The sequence below is a fragment of the Pseudophryne corroboree genome, chromosome 3, assembly GCF_028390025.1.
Source record: "Pseudophryne corroboree isolate aPseCor3 chromosome 3, aPseCor3.hap2, whole genome shotgun sequence".
NCBI classification, from domain to species: Eukaryota; Metazoa; Chordata; class Amphibia; order Anura; family Myobatrachidae; genus Pseudophryne; species Pseudophryne corroboree.
The window spans coordinates 779,995,182-780,020,309 of NC_086446.1; the positions used below are offsets into that span (position 1 = coordinate 779,995,182).

General features: G+C 44.6%; 1 protein-coding gene across 40 annotated transcripts in view; it reads left to right on the top strand.

Moving 5' to 3' along the window:
* TCF7L2 (transcription factor 7 like 2) overlaps positions 1 to 25,128 on the top strand; it is a 262,286-nt gene that overhangs the window by 203,363 nt on the left and 33,795 nt on the right. For 22 of the 40 annotated variants that reach the window (XM_063962612.1, XM_063962617.1, XM_063962619.1 and 19 more), the window contains 3 exons: positions 17,943 to 18,075; positions 20,357 to 20,459; positions 21,212 to 21,298. In XM_063962612.1, the coding sequence (XP_063818682.1) occupies positions 17,943 to 18,075; positions 20,357 to 20,459; positions 21,212 to 21,298 (323 nt within the window). Of the gene's footprint in view, positions 1 to 17,942; positions 18,076 to 20,356; positions 20,460 to 21,202; positions 21,299 to 25,128 lie in introns of all 40 variants that reach the window. The other 18 variants (XM_063962607.1, XM_063962608.1, XM_063962609.1 and 15 more) reach the window with 1 other exon arrangement.

A 25,128-nucleotide genomic window follows, 5' to 3' on the forward strand; every position in this document is an offset into this window, starting at 1 on the left:
CCTATATGCAGGGACACAGTATTCCCTGTATGCATTATATAATGTGTTCTGATGGATGTTGTTCTTGATATATTGTATTTAATGTGAACAGTGCTGCTGCATTTCCTATGCATAGTGGGGAGTGGTGTTCCTGAAGATTATGTATTATGGTGAGGTGGAGTGCTGTGGACAGTTTATATGTAATGCGCAGTGTGGGGGAGTATTGTTGTCAGATTATATATAATGTATTTTGGATTTGGTGGTATTCTTGGTATATGAGAGGTGTAGGAGTATGGTAATCCTAGCAGGTTATATATAATGTACAGATATGCAGTGGTTTTAATATACCTGGAAGGTTATATGTAATACATAATGGGGGGATGTTATTGCTGGCATCTTAGGGTGGGTACACACCTGGCCGATATTGGCATGATATGTCGTTACCGGCCAAAAACGGAACGACATGTTGGGCAGTGTGTATGGCCCATACACACAGCGGGTCGCATGCAATATCTTCTCGCCGGCCATGCTGCACGTCCTTCCGGAAGATATCGCATGCGACCCGGTGCAGTGTAATGAAGGACGGAAAGAGATTTGTTACCTCGTTCATTACACCGGGCTACTGTGTACCGTCAATCTGACATGGTGCCTGCCGAGGAGAAGGTCCCTTCGCCCCGACCACCGGCCCAATTGCCAGTCATATAAGTGTGTGTACCCACCCTTATAGATAATTTATAGTAGGGAGTGATATTCCTGAAAGGTTATATATGGCAAATACCACTGACTCATCATAAAATCTCCTGAACCATGAGGACTAGGAACTTGAAATTTGGACAGTAGCTTGCATTTGTGACGCAGGCACCCACTAAGAAGGGATATTCAAAATTCCACCCACAGAGGGGTTAAAAGGAGTGAGCTAATTCCCCCCTCACAGAGAAGAGTTATGACAGCCCACCCAGCTGGGGCTATAAAGAATGCATGGTACCGGCGATACCAGGTCGCAGAGGGGGGAGGACACAATGCTCTTGTCCTGGACTTCCTTGCCAGTGGCAGTTGCAGAGCACTCCATTATTCAAATAGGGGAGCCACATCAACTGCCACCCCTAAACACTGTCAAACATCGCTGGGTGTGGCTCCCCTATTTGAATAATGCACTGCTCTGCAACTGCCACTGGCAAGGAAGTCCAGCCTTATGGTTCAGGAGATTTTGTGATGCGTCAGTGGTATTTGCAGATATACAGTAAGTACTTGACCAACCTATTTCCAGTCAGGAGAGGATAGTGTCTCAATTATCAGAGGTTAACCTGTCACTTAAGCTAAACATTACGGAACCCCTCAGAGAGCAATAGGAGGAAAGGAGACATAGATATTTTGACTCTTAAATGCATTAAAGGAAAGCTTGATAGTCAGCAACTGCTTATCTGCTGTGTAAAGGGCACCGACAGCTCTCCCAGTGACCTTAAGTGTTGCAGCCTTAAGGTTTGCAGCTTATCCCTGCAAACCTTACATAGTTAACATACAGTGGACGGAAATTGGCCTGTCTTCCCAGCATTTACAGCACTGAGCAGTGCTGCATCAGAGGCGGGACGAGGCAGAGAAGGAGGCGGATTATTCTCCTCAGCGCCAGCCTTTTGACTGCATCTATCCAGGGAAGGCCCGCCCGGATGTGCAGCCTGACAAAGATTGGCAGCGGCGGACGGAGCATGTCCTGTTGTAAGTCTAATTAGTTTTCCAGGAAGTCCTTCAAAATTAAAAGTTATATGCACGGAAATAATTGAAATTCCGTAGCGAAACATGGGTATTCAGCTAGTGTTGGTAAAATGGTATTCCCTACATATTATGGCCTAGATTTATCAACCTTTGGTGAGTGATAATTTGCACGGTGATAAAGTACCAATCAATCAGCTCCTAAATGTCATTTTTCAAACACAGGCCGTAACATGGCAGTTAGGAGCTGATTGGCTGGTACTTTATCACTGTGCAATTTATCACTCTCCAAGGCTTGATAAATCTGGGCCACATTCTGTAACATGACAGTTTTATTTATTTATTACCAGTTATTTATATAGCGCACACATATTCTGTAGCGCTTTACAGAGAATATTTGCCCATCAGTCCCTGCCCCAGTGGAGCTTATACTCTATATTCCCTACCACATGTACACACATTCACACTAGGGTAAATTTTTGTTGGAAGACAATGAACCTACCAGTATATTTTTGGATTGTGGGAGGAAACCAGAGTACCCAGAGGAAACCCACACAAGTACGGGGAGAATATACAAACTCCACACAGTTCAGGCCATGGTGGGAATCGAACCCATGACCTCAGTGCTGTGAGGCAGTAATGCTAACCATTACACCATCCGTACTGCCAAGTTAGGAGATGATTGGCTGGTACTTTATCACAGTGCAATTTATCACTCACCAAGGCTTGATAAATCTGGGCCGGTGTTTGAAAAATGGCGGTTAGGAGCTGATTGGTTGGTACTTTATCACCGTGCACGGCAGCAAAGCTGAGTGTGGCTACATCTTTTTAGTGGGGAGTGATCCTCTTGACAGGATACATTTAATCTATGGTGGAGGACTGTTATTCCTGAGGGATAAATGTAAAATATAATGGGGAAGTGGTATCCCTGACAGGATATATGTAATATATAGTGGAGAAGTGGTATTCCTGACAGGATATATGTAATATATAATGTGAGAGTGGTATTCCTGACAGGATATATGTAATATATAGTGGGGGAGTGGTATTCCTGACAGGATATATGTAATATATAATGTGAGAGTGGTATTCCTGACAGGATATATGTAATATATAGTGGAGAAGTGGTATCCCTGACAGGATATATGTAATATATAGTGGAGAAGTGGTATTCCTGACAGGATATATGTAATATATAATGTGAGAGTGGTATTCCTGACAGGATATATGTAATATATAGTGGGAGAGTGGTATTCCTGACGGGATATATGTAATATATAGTGGGGGAGTGGTATTCCTGACAGGATATATGTAATATATAATGTGAGAGTGGTATTCCTGACAGGATATATGTAATATATAGTGGGGGAGTGGTATTCCTGACAGGATATACTGTATGTAATATATAGTGGGGGGAGTGGTATTCCTGACAGGTTATATGTAATACAGGTTGAGTATCCCATATCCAAAATGCTTGGGACCAGAGGTATTTTGGATATGGGATTTTCTCTATCGTCCTAGTGGATGCTGGGGTTCCTGAAAGGACCATGGGGAATAGCGGCTCCGCAGGAGACAGGGCACAAAAAGTAAAGCTTTTCCAGATCAGGTGGTGTGCACTGGCTCCTCCCCCTATGACCCTCCTCCAGACTCCAGTTAGATTTTTGTGCCCGGCCGAGAAGGGTGCAATCTAGGTGGCTCTCCTAAAGAGCTGCTTAGAAAAAGTTTAGCTAGGTTTTTTATTTTACAGTGATTCCTGCTGGCAACAGGATCACTGCAGCGAGGGACTGAGGGGAGAAGGAGTCAACTCACCTGCGTGCAGGATGGATTGGCTTCTTGGCTACTGGACATCAAGCTCCAGAGGGACGATCACAGGTACAGCCTGGATGGTCACCGGAGCCGCGCCGCCGGCCCCCTTGCAGATGCTGAAGTCAGAAGAGGTCCAGAATCGGCGGCTGAAGACTCCTGCAGTCTTCTAAAGGTAGCGCACAGCACTGCAGCTGTGCGCCATTTTCCTCTCAGCACACTTCACACGGCAGTCACTGAGGGTGCAGGGCGCTGGGAGGGGGGCGCCCTGGGAGGCAAATGTAACCTATATAAAGGCTAAAAATACCTCACATATAGCCCCCAGAGGCTATATGGAGATATTTAACCCCTGCCTGATTTCTCTAAATAGCGGGAGACGAGCCCGCCAGAAAAGGGGCGGGGCCTATCTCCTCAGCACACGGCGCCATTTCCTCTCACAGCTCCGCTGGTCAGGACGGCTCCCAAGTCTCTCCCCTGCACTGCACTACAGAAACAGGGTAAAACAGAGAGGGGGGGCAAATTTATGGCGATATTTTGATATAACAAAGCAGCTATAAGGGAGCACTTATTATAAGGCTATCCCTGATATATATATATATAGCGCTTTTGGTGTGTGCTGGCAAACTCTCCCTCTGTCTCCCCAAAGGGCTAGTGGGTCCTGTCTTCGTTAGGAGCATTCCCTGTGTGTCTGCTGTGTGTCGGTACGTGTGTGTCGACATGTATGAGGACGATATTGGCGTGGAGGCGGAGCAATTGCCAAATATGAGGATGTCACCCCCTAGGGAGTCGACACCAGAATGGATGCCTTTATTTATGGAACTACGGGATAGTGTCAACACGCTAAAGCAGTCGTTTGACGACATGAGACGGCCGGACAATCAATTAGTGCCTGTCCAGGCGACTCAAACACCGTCAGGGGCTGTGAAACGCCCTTTGCCTCAGTCGGTCGACACAGACCCAGACACAGGCGATGACTCCAGTGGTGACGGTGACGAATCAACCGTATTTTCCAGTAGGGCCACACGTTATATGATTTTGGCAATGAAGGAGGCGTTACATTTAGCTGATACTACAGGTACCACTAAACAGGGTATTATGTGGGGTGTGAAAAAACTACCTATAGTTTTTCCTGAATCAGAAGAACTAAATGACGTGTGTAATGAAGCGTGGGTTGCCCCTGATAAAAAGCTGATAATTTCAAAGAAATTACTGGCATTATACCCTTTCCCGCCAGAGGTTAGGGAGCGCTGGGAAACACCTCCTAGGGTGGACAAGGCGCTAACACGCTTATCTAAACAAGTGGCGTTACCCTCTCCTGAGACGGCCGCACTTAAAGATCCATCAGATAGGAGGATGGAAAATATCCAAAAAAGTATATACACACATGCAGGTGTTATACTACGACCAGCTATAGCGACTGCCTGGATGTGCAGTGCTGGGGTAGTTTGGTCAGAGTCCCTGATTGAAAATATTGATACCCTGGACAGGGACAATATTTTACTGTCGTTAGAACAAATAAAGGATGCATTTCTTTATATGCGTGATGCACAGAGGGATATCTGCACACTGGCATCACGGGTAAGTGCTATGTCCATTTCGGCCAGAAGAGCTTTATGGACGCGACAGTGGACAGGCGATGCGGATTCAAAACGGCATATGGAAGTTTTGCAGTATAAAGGGGAGGAGTTATTTGGAGTCGGTCTATCAGATTTGGTGGCCACGGCTACAGCCGGGAAATCCACCTTTCTACCTCAAGTCACTCCCCAACAGAAAAAGGCACCGACCTTTCAACCGCAGCCCTTTCGTTCCTTTAAAAATAAGAGAGCAAAGGGCTATTCATATCTGCCACGAGGCAGAGGTCGAGGGAAGAGACAGCAACAGGCAGCTCCTTCCCAGGATCAGAAGCCCTCCCCGGCTTCTACAAAAGCCTCAGCATGACGCTGGGGCTTCTCAAGCGGACTCGGGGACGGTGGGGGGTCGTCTCAAAAATTACAGCGCGCAGTGGGCTCACTCGCAAGTAGATCCCTGGATCCTGCAGATAATATCTCAGGGGTACAGGTTGGAATTAGAGACAGATCCACCTCGCTGTTTCCTGAAGTCTGCTTTACCAACGTCCCCCTCCGAAAGGGAGACGGTTTTGGAAGCCATTCACAAGCTGTACTCTCAGCAGGTGATAGTCAAGGTACCTCTTCTGCAACAAGGGAAGGGGTATTATTCCACTCTTTTTGTGGTACCGAAGCCGGATGGCTCGGTAAGGCCTATTCTAAATCTGAAGTCCTTGAACCTGTACATAAAGAAGTTCAAGTTCAAGATGGAGTCACTCAGAGCAGTGATAGCGAACCTGGAAGAGGGGGACTTTATGGTATCCTTGGACATCAAGGATGCGTATCTCCACGTTCCAATTTACCCCTCACACCAGGGGTACCTCAGGTTCGTTGTACAAAACTGTCACTATCAGTTTCAGACGCTGCCGTTCGGATTGTCCACGGCACCTCGGGTCTTTACAAAGGTAATGGCCGAGATGATGATTCTTCTTCGAAGAAAAGGCGTATTAATTATCCCATACTTGGACGGTCTCCTAATAAGGGCAAGGTCCAGAGAACAGCTAGAGATGGGATTAGCACTGTCTCAAGAAGTGCTAAAACAGCACGGGTGGATTCTGAATATTCCAAAATCCCAGTTAATGCCGACAACTCGTCTGCTGTTCCTAGGGATGATTCTGGACACGGTTCAGAAAAAGGTTTTTCTCCCGGAGGAAAAAGCCAAGGAGTTATCCGAGCTTGTCAGGAACCTCCTAAAACCAGGAAAGGTGTCTGTACATCAATGCACAAGAGTCCTGGGAAAAATGGTGGCTTCTTACGAAGCAATTCCATTCGGCAGATTCCACGCAAGAATTTTCCAAAGGGATCTGTTGGACAAATGGTCAGGGTCGCATCTTCAGATGCACCTACGGATAACCCTGTCTCCAAGGACAAGGGTGTCTCTTCTGTGGTGGTTGCAGAGTCCTCATCTATTGGAGGGCCGCAGATTCGGCATACAGGATTGGATCCTGGTGACCACGGACGCCAGCCTGAGAGGCTGGGGAGCAGTCACACAAGGAAGAAACTTCCAGGGAGTATGGACGAGCCTGGAAACGTTTCTTCACATAAACATTCTGGAACTAAGAGCAATATACAATGCTCTAAGCCAGGCAGAACCTCTGCTTCAAGGAAAACCGGTGTTGATCCAGTCGGACAACATCACGGCAGTCGCCCATGTGAACAGACAGGGCGGCACAAGAAGCAGGAGTGCAATGGCAGAAGCTGCAAGGATTCTTCGCTGGGCAGAGAATCATGTGATAGCACTGTCAGCAGTGTTCATCCCGGGAGTGGACAACTGGGAAGCAGACTTCCTCAGCAGACACGATCTTCACCCGGGAGAGTGGGGACTTCATCCAGAAGTCTTCCACATGCTGGTAACCCGTTGGGAAAGACCAATGGTGGACATGATGGCGTCTCGCCTCAACAAAAAACTGGACAGGTATTGCGCCAGGTCAAGAGATCCGCAGGCAATAGCTGTGGACGCGCTGGTAACGCCTTGGGTGTACCAGTCGGTGTATGTGTTTCCTCCTCTGCCTCTCATACCAAAAGTATTGAGAATTATACGGCAAAGAGGCGTGAGAACGATACTAGTGGTTCCGGATTGGCCAAGAAGGACTTGGTACCCGGAACTTCAAGAGATGATCACGGAAGATCCGTGGCCTCTACCTCTAAGGAGGGACTTGCTTCAGCAGGGTCCTTGTCTGTTTCAAGACTTACCGCGGCTGCGTTTGACGGCATGGCGGTTGAACGCCGGATCCTAAAGGAAAAAGGCATGCCGGAAGAAGTCATTCCTACTTTGATTAAAGCAAGGAAGGAAGTAACCGTGCAACATTATCACCGAATTTGGCGAAAATATGTTGCGTGGTGCGAAGATCGGAGTGCTCCGACGGAGGAATTTCAACTGGGTCGATTCCTACATTTCCTGCAATCAGGATTGTCTATGGGTCTCAAATTGGGATCTATTAAGGTTCAAATTTCGGCCCTGTCGATTTTCTTTCAAAAAGAATTGGCTTCAGTCCCTGAAGTCCAGACCTTTGTTAAGGGAGTGCTGCATATACAGCCTCCTGTGGTGCCTCCAGTGGCACCGTGGGATCTCAATGTGGTTTTGGACTTCCTAAAATCTCATTGGTTTGAACCACTAAAAAAGGTGGATTTGAAATATCTCACATGGAAAGTGACCATGCTTCTAGCCCTGGCTTCGGCCAGGAGAGTGTCAGAACTGGCAGCTTTATCTTACAAAAGCCCATATCTGATTTTCCATTCGGACAGGGCAGAACTGCGGACTCGTCCGCATTTTCTCCCTAAGGTGGTGTCAGCATTTCATCTGAACCAGCCTATTGTAGTGCCTGCGGCTACAAGTGACTTGGAGGACTCCAAGTTACTGGACGTTGTCAGAGCATTAAAAATATATATTGCAAGGACAGCTGGAGTCAGAAAATCTGACTCGTTGTTTATATTGTATGCACCCAACAAGATGGGTGCTCCTGCGTCTAAGCAGACGATTGCTCGTTGGATCTGTAGCACAATCCAACTTGCACATTCTGTGGCAGGCCTGCCACAGCCTAAATCTGTAAAGGCCCACTCCACAAGGAAGGTGGGCTCATCTTGGGCGGCTGCCCGAGGGGTCTCGGCATTACAACTCTGCCGAGCAGCTACGTGGTCAGGGGAGAACACGTTTGTAAAATTTTACAAATTTGATACTCTGGCTAAGGAGGACCTGGAGTTCTCTCATTCGGTGCTGCAGAGTCATCCGCACTCTCCCGCCCGTTTGGGAGCTTTGGTATAATCCCCATGGTCCTTTCAGGAACCCCAGCATCCACTAGGACGATAGAGAAAATAAGATTTTACTTACCGATAAATCTATTTCTCGGAGTCCGTAGTGGATGCTGGGCGCCCATCCCAAGTGCGGATTATCTGCAATAATTGTACATAGTTATTGTTAACTAATTCGGGTTATTGTTGAAGGAAGCCATCTTTCAGAGGCTCCGCTGTTATCATACTGTTAACTGGGTTTAGATCACAAGTTGTACGGTGTGATTGGTGTGGCTGGTATGAGTCTTACCCGGGATTCAAAATCCTCCCTTATTGTGTACGCTCGTCCGGGCACAGTACCTAACTGGAGTCTGGAGGAGGGTCATAGGGGGAGGAGCCAGTGCACACCACCTGATCTGGAAAAGCTTTACTTTTTGTGCCCTGTCTCCTGCGGAGCCGCTATTCCCCATGGTCCTTTCAGGAACCCCAGCATCCACTACGGACTCCGAGAAATAGATTTATCGGTAAGTAAAATCTTATTTTTCCGTATTTTGGAATAATTGCATACCATAATGAGATATCATGGTGATGGGACCTAAATCTAAGCACAGAATGCATTTATGTTACATATACACCTTATACACACAGCCTGAAGGTAATTGTAGCCAATATTTTTTATAACATTGTGCATAAAACAAAGTGTGTCTGTCTACACTCACACAATTCATTTATGTTTCATATACACCTTATACACACAGCCTGAAGGTCACTTAATACAATATTTTTAATAACTTTGTGTATTAAACAAAGTTTGTGTACATTGAGCCATCCAAAAAACAGGTTTCACTATCTCGCTCTCACACAAAAAAGTCCGTATTTCGGAATATTCCGTATTTCGGAATATTTGGATATGGGATACTCAACCTGTATATAGTGGGGGAGTGGTATTCCTGACAGGATATATGTAATATATAGTGGGAGAGTGGTATTCCTGACAGGATATATGTAATATATAGTGGGGGGAGTGGTATTCCTGACAGGATATATGAAATATATAGTGGGAGAGTGGTATTCCTGACAGGATATATGTAATATATAGTGGGAGAGTGGTATTCCTGACAGGTTATATGTAATATATAGTAGGGGAGTGGTTTTGCTGACAGGATATATGTAATATATAGTGGGGGAGTTGTATTCCTGACAAAATATATGTATTATTTAGTGGGAGAGTGGTATTCCTGACAGGTTATATGTACAGGTTGAGTATCCCTTTTCCAAAATGCTTTGGACCGGAAGCATTTTGGATATCGGATTTTTCCTTATTTTGGAATAATTGCATACCGTAATGAGATATCATGGCGATGGGACCTATGTCTAAGCACAGAATGCATTTATGTTTCATATACACCTTATACACACAGCCTGAAGGTAATTTTAGCCAATATTTTTAATAACTTTGTGTATTAAACAAAGTGTGTGTACATTCACACAAATCATTTATGTTTCATATACACCTTATACACACAGCCTGAAGGTCATTTAATACAATATTGTTAATAACTTTGTGTATTAAACTAAGTTTGTGTACATTGAGCCATCAGAAAACAAAGGTTTCACTATCTCACCCTCACTCAAAAAATTCTGTATTTCGGAATATTTGGATATGGGATACTCAACCTGTAATATATAATGGGGGAGTGGTATTCCTGACAGGTTATCTGTAATATATAGTTTGAAAGTGGTATTCCTGACAGGATATATGTAATATATAGTGGGGAAGTTGTATTCCTGACAGGATATCTGTAATATATAGTGGGAGAGTGGTATTCCTGACAGGTTATATGTAATATATAGTTGGGGAGTGGTATTCCTGACAAGATATATGTAAATATATAGAGGGGGAGTGGTATTAATCCTGACAGGATATAAGTAATATTTAATGGGGGAGTGTTATTCCTGACAGGATATATGTAATATATAGTGGGAAAGTGGTATTCCTGACAGGATATATGTAATATATAGAGGGGGAGTGGTATTCCTGACAGGACATATGTAATATATAATGAGGGGGTGTTATTCCTGACAGGATATATGTAATATATAGTGGGGGAGTGGTATTCCTGACATGGTATAAGTAATATTTAATGGGGGAGTGTTATTCCTGACAGTATATGGGGTATATGCAATTGCGGTCGAATTCCCGAAATTGTCAAATTTCGGGACTTTTTCGCAAAAAAATAAATAAATCGACAATGCAATTCAGTACTTTCCGGCAAAAAAACGGACTATCAAAATTCGACTTTTTGAAATTCGACTTTTGTCAAATTCGACTTTTCTGCAATGATACAAGTGCTGCAATTCGACCAAAGTATATTCAATTGAAGTTTGGAAATTCGACAACAGTGCTTTTAGACAGTAAATTCGTCATTTTCAATCCGCCACACTTTGGTGGGTGAAACTAATAAAAAAAATTTAAAACATGTTTTTTTTGTGGTTTTTTTTCTTGGTAATAGCATATCTATTTATATTAGAAGGGATTAGGTACTTGGTTTGTCTTTTTTGGAGGCACAAGTATTATTTATATATTTTTAAAAATAATATTTTTTATTTTTTTATTTTTTTTAGATGGAATGGTAAAATCCCAGAAAAAAATGGCGTGGGGTCCCCCCTCCAAAGCATAACCAGCCTCGGGCTCTTCGAGCCGGTCCTGGTTCTAAAAATCCGGGGGGAAAATGGACAGGGGATCCCCCGTATTTTTAAAACCAGCACCGGGCTCTGCGCCTGGTGCAAAAAATACGGGGGACAAAAAGAGTAGGGGTCCCCCGTATTTTTTACACCAGCATCGGGCTCCACTAGCTGGACAGATAATGCCACAGCCGGGGTTAACTTTTATACAGTGCCCTGCGGCCATGGCATTAAATATCCAACTAGTCACCCCTGGCCGGGGTACCCTGGGGGAGTGGGGACCCCTTCAATCAAGGGGTCCCCCCCCAGCCACCCAAGGGCCAGGGGTGAAGCCCGAGGCTGTCCCCCCCATGCAAGGGCTGCGGATGGGAGGCTGATAGCCTTGAGGAAAATGACACGAATATTGTTTTTCCCAGTAGTACTACAAGTCCCAGCAAGCCTCCCCCGCAAGCTGTTACTTGGAGAACCACAAGTACCAGCATGCGGGAGAAAAACGGGCCCGCTGGTACCTGTAGTACTACTGGGGAAAAAATACCCAAATAAAAACAGGAGACACACACCTTGATAGTAAAACTTTATTGTACACCTGCCGACACACACATACTTACCTATGTTGACACGAAGCAGTCGGTCCTCTTCTCCAAGTAGAATCCACGGGTACCTGAAAATAAAAGATAATTATACTCACCTGATCCAGGGTCCAGAGATAAATCCTCGTACTTGTCAAAACAACAAAACGAACACCCGACCAGCGGACTGAAAGGGGTCCCATGTTGACACATGAGACCCCTTTCCACGAATGCAGACACCCCCGTGACAGCTGTCACTGAAGTGTCTCTTCAGCCAATCAGCGAGTGCAACGTCCTTGCACTCTGCTGATTGGCTCTGTGCGCGTCTGAGCTGCCAGACAGCGCAACGCAAAGCCTCTCCATTATATTCAATGGTGGGAACTTTGCGGTTAGTGGTGGGGTCACCCGCGGTCAGCGGCTGACCGCGGGTAACCCCGCCGCTGACGGCAAAGTTCCCACCATTGAAAGTAATGGAGGGAGCTGTGCGATGCGCTGTCTGAGCTCAGACGCACACAGCCAATCAGGTGAGCGCTACGACATGGCACTTCCTGATTGGCTGAAGGGACCTCAGTGACAGCTGTCACGGGGGTGTCTGCATTCGTGGAAAGGGGTCTCATGTGTTAACATGGGACCCCTTTCAGTCCGCTGGTCGGGTGTTCGTTTTGTTGTTTTGACAAGTACGAGGATTTTATCTCTGGACGTGGATTTATCTCTGGATGCTGGCAGGTGAGTATAATTTTTTTCACAGGTACCCTCGGATCGTCGGAGACTGTGGCAGTCGGCGTGTCAACATAGGTAAGTATGTGTGTGTCGGCAGTGTGTAATAAAGTTGTACTTGTCACGGTGTGTGTCTCCTGTTTTTATTTGGGTATTTTTTTTCCAGTAGTACCACAGGTACCAGCGGGCCCGTTTTTCTCCCGCATGCTGGTACTTGTGGTTCTCCAAGTACCAGCTTGCGGGGGAGGCTTGCTGGGACTTGTAGTACTACTGGGAAAAACAATATTCATGTAATTTTCCTCAAGGCTATCAGCCTCCCATCCGCAGCCCTTGGATGGGGGGGACAGCCTCGGGCTTCACCCCTGGCCCTTGGGTGGCTGGGGGACGACCCCTTGATTGAAGGGGTCCCCACTCCCCCAGGGTACCCCGGCCAGGGGTGACTAGTTGGATATTTAATGCCACGGCCGCAGGGCACTGTATAAAAGTGACCCCCGGCTGTGGCATTATCTGTCCAGCTAGTGGAGCCCGATGCTGGTGTAAAAAATACGGGGGACCCCTACTCTTTTTGTCCCCCGTATTTTTTGCACCAGCACCAGGCGCAGAGCCCGGTGCTGGTTTTAAAAATACGGGGGATCCCCTGTCCAATTTTTCCCCGGATTTTTAGAACCAGGACCAGCTCGAAGAGCCCGAGGCTGGTTATGCTTTGGAGGGGGGACCCCACGCCATTTTTTTTCGGGTTTTTCCCCGTTTTTTTTTAAATCGCGGCAAAATCCGTCAAATCGGCCGTTTTTCGCCCGCGGGACTGTCGAATCCGTTTTCCATTGAATATGGTGAATTTCGGCAACCACTTGCTGAAATTGGACGGTCGAATTGTGTCGAATTTAAAAACGGCGATAATTTGCTGCGATTCGCCGCTAATTGCATATACCCCTATATGTAATATATAGTGGGGAAGTTGTATTCCTGACAGGTTATATTTATGTATTATTATTTATTACCAGTTGTTTATATAGCGCACACATATTCCGCAGCGCTTTACAGAAAATATTTGACCATTCACATCAGTCCCTGCCCCAGTGGAGCTTACACTCTATATTCCCTATCACATGTACACACAGACACATTCACACTAGGGTTAATTTTCTTGGGCGCCAATTAAGCGACCAGTATAATTTTGGATTGTGGGCGGCAACCGAAGTACCAGGAGGAAGCCAATGCAAGTACGGGGAGAATATACAAACTCCACACAGTTAGGGCCATAGTGGGAATGGAACCCATGACCTCAGTGCTGTGAGGCAGTAATGCTAACCATTACACCATCCGTAATGTTATATGTAATATATAGTGGGGGAGTGGTATTCCTGACAGGATATATGTAATATATAGTGGGGCATACTTACCTACATTCTGGCTGCTCTCTGCGGGAGAGAGCAGCCAGGTCGTCTCAGAGGGCGGGCAGGGGAGGCTGTGACGTGGATGAAGGGGTTGTCCGGAGGCGGGATGGGGGCTGAGCGGGGGCGGAGTCACGATGACACTGCCTTTAAGCCACGCCCCCACACTGTAATGCCGCGATCACCGGCATTACACTGCAGGGGGCGTGGCTATGATGACGCGATTCAGCAAGAATCGCGTCATCAACTGCCCGGACCGCCCACTTTACACACTTAAGTGGGCGGACGGGCAGGGGGACCCCGCGAATCGGGAGACTTGCCTGCTCTTCCGGGGGGCCGGGAGGGTCACCCGATTTTCGTGAGCCTCCCGGCCATTCCGGGAGAGTAGGCAAGTATGCAGTGGGGGAGTGGTATTCCTGACAGGATATATGTAGTATATAGTGGGGGAGTGGTATTCCTGACAGGATATATATAATATATAGTGTGGTAGTGGTATTCCTGATAGGATATGTGTAATATTAGTGGAGGAGAGGTGTTCTTGACAGGATATGTGTAATATATAGTGGGGGCATGGGTGTGGTATTCCTGAAAGCTCTGTCCAGACCCCTTCTTAATTATTGGTGTGCAGCCATATACAGGTTGACTATCCCATATCCAAATATTCCAAAATACGGAATTTTTTGAGTGAGACTGAGATAGTGAAACCTTTGTTTTCTGATGGCTCAATGTACACAAACTTTGTTTAATTCACAAAGTTATTAAAAATATTGTATTAAATGACCTTCAGGCTGTGTGTATAAGGTGTATATGAAACATAAATGAAGTGTGTGTATGTACACAAACTTTGTTTAATGCGCACAGTTATTAAAAATATTGACTAAAAGGTGTATATGAAACATAAATGCATTCTGTGCTTAGACTTAGGTCCCATCGCCATGATATCTCATTATGGTATGCAATTATTCCAAAATACGGAAAAATCCCATATCCAAAATACTTCTGGTCCCAAGCATTTTGGATATGGGATACTCAACCTGTATTAGAATATTGACCGGTTGTATCTATACGTAACATTATATAGGGGCTTTGTGTTCCTGACTTATTCTATAACATTATACAGAGGCCCACAGACAGTAAACTTTATGCCTAAAAGGTGGTTCCTCTGTATACATGATTATATGCCGTACTGCTGGAAAAATGAAAGCTATTTAGGGGCCCTGTGGACTCCATATTTCACATTATTATATAACAAGCTAGAGTGTGTGTCTATCTCCCTGCCCCCACCCTCTCCTTACAGCTCTCACTGGCTGCCCGGACACAGGGCCTTGTACACGCGTGCCTACGCAGTTGCAATTAGCAGGCCAATCATCGCAAGTGAAGCTGCCGACCCAGCTGCCGAATAAGTCTAGGGTGACTGCATAATGGCTGCGTCAGTAGCGATGCTGGCGCTACTTTTCTCCGTGTACGTGATCGCAGCTGAAGGCAGATACATGCCTCAAAAATGTTCATGACACACCTGTGCTTTTGCTGCCATTCTCCCTTCCTGTCACTCACTCTGCATTAAAATTCTCCTGGCAATCGGCATCACAAAGGTATGTTGGCACATACGCGGTGTGATCACAGCACGTGCGCAGTCTACCGATAATCACTGAACATCGGCATTGCGTACAAACATGAATTAGACCCACATTCTGCAAGGGATGGCAATCGATGAGTTAACCATCAATAGCCACTATCTACATCGATGTTGCCATCAGTGATTAACATTGCTGGCATGAAAACCAACCATGGTGATCCATCCATGGTTAGCACCCATCGATGGATATATCCCTGCATAGGGGAGTGGCAGGCAGCGGACATATCACTGAAGTGGGCGGGGCTAATCAGTCTGACAATGAGTGGGGCTAAAGTCCATTCCTCTGCGCTGAGGGGGAAAACAAAATGCTGCCTCTCAACCTTTGATGGCGAGGAACTATGGGATCTCCGCCATCATCGGTAAAACCATCATCCATTTATGGAAAACAATCGATGGTTGGGCTACAGACCTGCTGGTAGATTTTCTGGTGTTTCAGAATCCATGATGATACCGCAGAGACTGCAGCTGATCAGTAGTACATGACACAGGCCTAGCTACGAGCCCTGCAACACTGTGTAATAATAAGTGCAATAGACGCTGGTTTTACCTGGGGCTAGTGCACAGGTGTCCAAACCCCTCAGCCAAGGCCCTAATTACGCCTGAGAATTGGACTTCCAATTGTTCATGAATAATATGCTGCATTTTAATGATTTATTTTGGTATCTGCACAGTAAGTTGATCATGCAGGTTAGAAGACATATATATATATATATATATATATATATATACACACACACATAATATAAATAAACTTTGCATCCCAACTCTGAAGAAAGGCTGGTAAGTCTTACAAAACAATCATCCATTTTAATAGACGGATGACTTAATTTTGATTGTGGAACAGAACAAGGAGACCGTGATCTAAAACCATTCAGCTCTTGTCGAGCCGGGCCTCCATCCCCCTGGTATTAATACAAGCTGCTTATGTTAATGAGGCAATATCTGGGATGTAATCCGTTCATCCATTTGTAGAAGTGCCTCTTTATCTACTCGGCCACCTAATCTGGTTAAATGTTCTGCCTTGTACGGCTCGAGTTCAATTCCGCCTTGGGGAATATGGATTTGGGGTTGTCCTGAGGATGTTGGGAAACGGCACAGTGTTCACTGATGAAAGACCGGATCCTGCGTTAGACCCGAGGCCTATGTGTTTATGTCAAGGTTTGCTGCAAAGAGGGACATGTTATTACTCTCCTCGCAGCACTCTTGAGTATTTCCTTTTCGGATAAAAGTCTTTTACAGTTGAATAGTGGGCAAAATGAGATCCCGTCAGTGTCACGTAATACACAAGGAAGGTCCTTAGATCCTGAGTGTATAAAGGGGCCTGCCGACTTCAGGAGCGCGGTACAGTGTGCGTTAACAAATCCGGAGGTTGTGTGGGGCTGGCCCTGGATGCTATTAAAGGCAGAGTACCCTGCTGCGCTGACTAACATCACAAAGGGGTGGCTGGGCCCGTGCCTCAGCGTGGCTTTCCTTTGTGCCATCACAGCGAGCGAGAGTTACAGAGGGAGGGAAAGAGGCACAACATGGATGCCAAGCTCTCTGGGTATAGACTATGCCTCCGACCTATCTATCTATCTATCTATCTATCTATCTATCTATCTATCTGTCTGTCTGTCTGTCTGTCTGTCTGTCTATCTGTCTGTCTGTCTGTCTGTCTGTCTGTCTGTCTGTCTATCTATCTATCTAGATAACTTTTTGAAGTTTAAATATATATTTAGAGCCGAATCGGTCAATATAGTCAAACTTCAAAAAGTTTGAATTCAATTCAGCGTAAATAGCAAATGTCCACATTTGTCGTATTGGTGCAGCTTCTGGGCAACCAGAATCCCCCCCACACACACACACCTGTGTTTGCTTTTGTGACTAAGCAGGCCTGGACAATGACCACATATCCACTCACCTCAGATGCTTATCATTTAAGTAATGTACAAATGTGGTGAATAAATAATCAGTTATTCTTAAAATCTTGATTTAAAGGGTCATTAGACTGAAAATGCACTTGTATTATGTTTCATGATACTGTATGTCATTTTTGCTATATAATGTTTTAATCACTATTCCTTTTGCAGCTGTATTCATATACTAATAAATGTATATAGTTTATACTTGTAGTGTCTGTCTCCTCTTTCCTCCTCTCTGTCGTATTTGGTTCATCCTGTCCTGGCTATAACCCCGGTGACATTATATTACACCCCCGGCTGAAGCAGGCTCCATCTTTGTTGTACCTCCCAAGCCTTTGTGTTGTACCAAGATTATATCACGTGACTAACGGAGTCACACAGGGATTTTAGGAGGCAACAATGGGAATGTGAGAGACAAAAACAATGTTTCGCAGCTGAATACCAACTTCAACAGCAGCACCTATAGAAGCTGGGCAAAGCCGTACATCTCGGCTATTATTATTAGTGTTATAATTTGATTGGTCTATCTATATATGTATCAGATTCATTTGATTGGATAATATAAAATAGGCTCAGTGTGACTCTCAGAATAATGAACATGCAATGATAATCTGTTTTGCAAGTATATGTTTTAGCGTGCATTACAGCAGAGGGTAAACAGCACCCAGTGACCAGGATAGTGTTACCTTTGTGTAAATCTGTCGTCTTTTATGTTTCCGCAGTCTAATAAAGTGCCAGTTGTGCAGCACCCACACCATGTCCACCCACTCACGCCGCTTATCACCTACAGCAACGACCACTTTACACCAGGGAACCCCCCTCCGCACTTACAGGGAGATGTGGACCCCAAAACAGGTACGGTCTCTTATATCTAATGTATCCTTCACCCTCGTTGTATATTGTGAGATCCTGTGATCCGTAGTGTCTAGGTGGTAGTTTTTTTTTAACTGCCTCACCTGGGACAAAACATGGTCAGAGAGTGTTGTGGCACTTCCCGTGGCCGGGGAAGGTATTGGAGATTAGCCCACAGTAGGCGGAATCGGCTTCTGTCATTGATCTAGCACCGTCTTTGCAATGACCGTGAGAAGCTGGTTGGTTGTGTGCGGCAACTTTTCCACTTTATCTTTCTCCAAGCCTTGATACATCTCCGCTAGTGAGAGGAGTGAAGGTGGCGGATCCTGTGGATCCCTCTCCAGAGACTTTTTGCAAAAAGAAGCCCATCTGTAGTGCATAGGCCATGCCATCTATCCAAATATATTTATAGATATCCAAAGCGGACCCTTTTTAGAACATATTGGAATCCATATGTATTGCGGTAAACCTCTAGATACATACATCCCTTTTTTTAGGCTTTACTGCATTATTACCTTTGATACATCCTGCCCAAGCTATGAAGTTAGAAGACCCGGAGGGTGCTTTAAGTTCTAGATTCTGCATACCTGGAAAGATATTGTAGAGGGGCAACTTAGAAATATAACTGTACAATCTAAACATATATATAATTATCCCCATAAACTAGACCAAACAATCAGTGAAATGGAATATATAGCAAATAACCCATCCTGAGGTCAGTGGAATGTATATAATATATGACCTTTTCCTATAAAAATAATTAGCAATGCTTTCAGTGTTAGTAAATGTCTTTCCAGGAGTGTACCAAAGTAGTTACAGATTTATACTCAATGAAAGCACTGAGAAACGCGCTGGGGATCATTCCGTCCCAGCATCACGTTTCATTCCCCCTATTGTCAGGCTGAAGAGTAGAGGACTCTGGGAGTTTATCTTCCAGCGGTAGAAGCTTTGTGGTGCTCTTATCTGTGGTCCTTTACTTACTGTCATCCTGTTATGTCCTGTGCGTTATACATGATGTGGGAATTTGAGCACTGCTCTGCCGCAGCTGCCTGACACATGCTTATATTTGGGAAAGTAGAGCTGACATAATCTGCACAGTTCTGAATACTACACCCCCAGTCTGCTCATTGCTCAGCTGGAGAGTTCTACAAATTATCTTTTTAGTAGAAACCTGTCGCGGAATCACCTCGTCCACCTGTCTTTTGTGTTCATGTCATCATTTATTTATGATATTGGCAGCCGTCCCTTCCCTCCTTCTCCACGGAGGGTACCCTGCAGCTGTCTACGTTATCCGTGCCTTCTCCTAGCATGGGAAGTCATATTACAGGTTACAATTGGCGTTTCTTGGAATGCCGAAGCCTGGCATTGCTGACGTGAGGAGACGGCTGCATTCACCGCCTCCTAATGTATTCTACTACAGAATCTAGCAACAATAACCGTCTTATACAAAGCCTAGTAAACAATAGACTGTCCATCAGATTATTCACAGTCTACGTATCCAGGGCAAGTTTTGGCAACAACTACATCAAAGTAAAACACCTCGTTGATTGTGTTAAACAGAAATAAAAGTTGTTTTAATTGCCAGTGTTCCAGTGATGTTCTACCTTGCACAACAGATTAAGAAATATCGGTTTTCCCTCGTTATAGAGCAAAAACCCATCGCTTTTCTGGAGTCTTCCTAACCTAAACAACAATGTAGGAATTTATTTAATCGGGACCGCCGGATTTCTTGCATTATGGAATTACATTCTTGGGATTCCGTACAAGAGTTTTCGTTATTGAGATAAATGCCCAAAGCCATTTACTGGCGTTTTTAAATATTGTGTGTTTTTGGCTAAAAGTATCTGGAGTTGTATCCAGAAAAGTGCTGCAATATGTAACAGTTTATGGGGGGTATGCAATTAGCGCAGTTTTTTCGCCTAGGTGAAAAAACTGAGCTTTTTTGCTATTCTTTTAGTGCGAATGGAAATTCGCTCTATGCAATAGCAGGACCGGATTTTCTCCTAGGCGGAAAATGTGGCAGGGGCGGAAAACAAGTGGATCGGCGAATCCACTTGTTTTCCGTCTAAAATGCGGGCCATTTTCGCAGATTTTTAGGCATTTTTCGCCATTGCCTTTTCACTTAATAAAAAAGGTGAAAAGGCATTGGCGAAACTGCCTTAAAAACGGCCCTAATTGAATACTCATGTGAGGCGAATTCATTGGCTCCGAAGCAATCGGAACTAATTGCATACCCCCCTATACCTTCTTCTGTTAGTGTTTACCTCTTTGTTTGTTTTCCCAGGAATCCCGCGGCCTCCGCACCCTCCGGATATTTCTCCCTATTACCCGCTATCGCCAGGCACCGTTGGACAGATCCCCCATCCGCTAGGATGGTTAGTACCACAGTAAGCAGTTCCAGTATTTTTATCCTTTATTTTGTGTCTCGTTCCCTGAGTAAATCTGAAACATGTTGTTTGTGTGTGTGTGTATATGTCCAGGGGCCTGCCCAGCTTACAGGATCTATATTCCCAGTAACACTTTATCTCTCCTCTTATTCATTTGCAACCAAGAATTTATTCAGAAATGACAGCGTCTTCCTCTCGATCTCCCCCAGCGCCAGTTGTTGTAATTATTAATTATTGTAACGAGCTGTGACTGTCGATTGGTTCCCCACAATACTATTTGGGGACTTTCCCCCGGTAAATCTTGTCAACCCTCATTAATGTGACAAAAGGCTACAAATTAAGATCTGTTAATTTAATGTTTTCTCACCGAGATCTAAATAGCGAGAGGGACCCGGAGCGCAGCTGAAGTCCTTTGATTCCCTGCACTTTATTTTGGTATAAATTTCCATTCATTATTGTTTTCTATCCATGCATAGCCCTCAATTAGTGTGATGGCTCCATTAAAGCAGCCCGGGCTTCGCCTTTAATTATCACAACAAAACACCTCGTCCCAGCTCGGGGAGAAGGCCTATATTGACATAAGCTGAGGTTATAAAATTTAATTAGCCGTCCGCATCAAATTTCTAGCATTCATATTGTGTCCTTTGATCTGTGCCGTACAATCCCCAAGATTTTGTATCTTGATTAAATGAGAGTGCTGGCATTTATTTATTCTTATTTTTTCTGTTTTTTTCTCTCTCCATTTTTCCAAGGCAAGGTCAGCCAGTTTACCCAATCACGACAGGGGGCTTCCGACACCCTTACCCCACAGCTCTTACAGTCAATGCTTCCATGTCAAGGTGAGTCCTCTGCCCTTATTCTGGGTCACAATTTGGGGTTTGTGGGGTTTACTTGTTTCTGGATGCATTATTACCGATACCCTCTGATCTGCAGATTTAAAGTCAATACATTTGTAGCCAAACAAGGTTATGGAGTAATGGTTGACTCCCCTTTAGCCCAGAAACCCGCCCTTCCCCCCTCCCACACATCCCCCTCCCCCCTCCTAACGTCCAATCCTTAGTTTCCTCCGTGTTCTCCTTTCTGGCCTGGGGTATAGCTGTGCACGATTGCCCCTAAATATGTCTATCTGGCCTTTAAAATTATTTTGTATTTGATTGATGTTTTCCTGTTTGGTGGATTATGTAGCTTTGTGTTCTATACAGTAACATTTAGTTTTGTGTTCTATACAGTAAGATTTGGCCTTGTTAATAAACTATAGGGGGTTTCTTTGTATGAAAGTTAAAAAAATTGGAGTAAAATAGCAGGAGTTAATTTATAAAGCAAATTGTGACAATTACAGAACAGGGGTGTCCGGATTATTGCACAGTAAATCAGCACAGCAAAAAATGCTCCGTCAATTAAATTGACTGTCTGAAGTGCAAAAAACATGCTATATGGTGATAACTTTTTTAACGGATGTTTCACGATTATGGCAAGGTCGCATGGCGTGTGTTTTGAGTTGTTGTAGGTACGTTAAATTTTAGCTAAAGTCATTAAAAAACAATGCTAATAAAAAGTTATTTCCATTGTTTCATACACCCGTCTTATCTAGACTGTTCCCGCACAGCTCCGCTAATCCTTCCTACAGGGAGTGAGGGGAATTTAATGGTGATATGCCACAAGGGAGAGAGGGGAATGTAATGGTGATATACCATAAGGTAGAGAGAGGGGAATGTACTGGTGATATACCATAAGGTAGAGAGAGGGGAATGTAATGGTGATATACCATAAGGTAGAGAGAGGGGAATGTAATGGTGATATACCATAAGGTAGAGAGAGGGGAATGTAATGGTGATATGCCACAGGAGAGAGAGGGGAATGTGATGGTAATATACCATAAGGTAGAGAGAAGGGGATGTAATGGTGATATAACATAAGGGAGAGAGGGGAATGTAATGGTGATATACCATAAGGGAGAGAGAGGGGAATATATTGGTGATATACCATAAGGTAGAGAGGCGAATGTAATGGTGATATACCATAAGGTAGAGAGAGGGGAATGTAATGGTGATATAACATAAGGAAGAGAGGGAAATATAATGGTGATATACCATAAGGAAGAAAGGCGGGGAATGTAATGGTGATATGCCATAAGGGAGAGAGAGGGGCATATATTGCTGATATACCATAAGGTAGAGAGAAGGGAATGTAATGGTGATATACCGTAAGGTAGAGAGAGGGGAATGTAAAGGTGATATACCATAAGGGAGAGAGAGGAATGTAATGGTGATATACCATAAGGGAGGGGGGGGGATGTAATGGTGATATGCCACAAGGGTGATAGGTGGATGTAATGGTGATATACCATAAGGGAGAGAGAGGAGGAATATAATGGTGATATACCATAAGGGAGAGAGAGGAGGAATGTAATGGTGATATACCATAAGGTAGAGAGAGGGGAATGTAATGGTGATATACCATAAGGTAGAGAGGTGGAATGTAATGGTGATATACCATAAGGGAGAGAGAGGAGGAATGTAGTGGTGATATACCATAAGGGAGAGAGGGGAATGTAATGGTGATATACCATAAGGGAGAGAGGGGGAATGTAATGGTGATATACCATAAGGGAGAGATGAGGAATGTAATGGTGATATACCATAAGGGAGAGAGAGGAGGAATATAATGGTGATATACCATAAGGATAGAGAGGGGAATGTAATGGTGATATACCATAAGGATAGAGAGGGGAATGTAATGGTGATATACCATAAGGGAAAGAGAGGGGGATGTAATGGTAATATACCATAAGGATAGAGGGGGGGATGTAATGGTGATATACCATAAGGGAGAGAGAGGAGGAATGTAATGGTGATATACCATAAGGGAGAGAGGGAGGAATGTAATGGTGATATACCATAAGAGAGAGAGAGGGGGATATAATGGTGATATACCATAAGGGAGAGAGGGGAATATAATGGTGATATGCCATAAGGGAGAGAGGGGGAGGGGATGTAATGGTGATATACCATAAGGGAGAGAGAGGAGGAATGTAATGGTGATATACCATAAGGGAGAGAGGGAGGAATGTAATGGTGATATACCATAAGAGAGAGAGAGAGGGGGATATAATGGTGATATACCATAAGGGAGAGAGGGGAATATAATGGTGATATGCCATAAGGGAGAGAGGGGGAGGGGATGTAATGGTGATATACCATAAGGGAGAGAGGGGGAGGGTATGTAATGGTGATATACCATAAGGGAGAGAGGGGGGAATGTAATGGTGATATACCATAAGGGAGAGAGAGGAGGAATGTAATGGTGATATACCATAAGGGAGAGAGGGAGGAATGTAATGGTGATATACCATAAGGGAGAGAGGGGAATGTAATGGTGATATACCATAAGGAAGAGAGATGAAGAATGTAATGGTGATATACCATAAGGAAGAGAGATGAAGAATGTAATGGTGATATACCATAGGGGAGAGAGGGGGAGGGGATGTAATGGTGATATACCATAAGGGAGAGAGAGGAGGAATGTAATGGTGATATACCATAAGGGAGAGAGGAGGAATGTAATGGTGATATACCATAAGGGAGAAAAAGGAGGAATGTAATGGTGATATACCATAAGGAAGAGAGATGAGGAATGTAATGGTGATATACCATAAGGATAGAGAGGGGAATGTAATGGTGATATACCATAAGGTAGAGAGAGGGGAATGTAATGGTGATATACCATAAGGAAGAGAGATGAGGAATGTAATGGTAATATACCATAAGGGAGAGAGGGGGAGGGGATGTAATGGTGATATACCATAAGGGAGAGAGGGGGAGGGGATGTAATGGTGATATACCATAAGGGAGAGAGGGGGAGGGGATGTAATGGTGATATACCATAAGGGAGAGAGGGGGAGGGGATGTAATGGTGATATGCCACAAGGTAGAGAGTTGAATGTAATGGTGATATACCATAAGGAAGAGAGATGAGGAATGTAATGGTGATATACCATAAGGGAGAGAGGGGGAGGAATGTAATGGTGATATACCATAAGGAAGAGAGATGAGGAATGTAATGGTGATATACCATAAGGAAGAGAGATGAGGAATGTAATGGTGATATACCACAAGGAAGAGAGATGAGGAATGTAATGGTGATATACCATAAGGGAGAGAGGGGGAGGGGATGTAATGGTGATATACCATAAGGGAGAGAGGGGGAGGGGATGTAATGGTGATATGCCACAAGGTAGAGAGTGGAATGTAATGGTGATATACCATAAGGAAGAGAGATGAGGAATGTAATGGTGATATACCATAAGGGAGAGAGGGGAATGTAATGGTGATATACCATAAGGAAGATAGGGGAAACCTAGAATGTACGCCTTACATGTTGGACACTATAACTGTGTCTGACCGTGTGTGAAGTACACGTATGTTGTATCCCTAAGCCTGGGAAGACCAGCCTGTTAAATGTTAGTGAATTTGAGTGAACATGTGCCGTTCATGTAAGTTGGACTAACCATGAGAAAAATAATATTCTAGCTCCCTATATGATTCCCATCCAATACAAAGATATACAAATCACCTGCATAAACTCAGGAATATACACACTGGACATGGTTACAATCAGTCACTATGGGACAGAGGGGGGTATTAAGGTTTGTTGGCAAAACAAAAAAAAG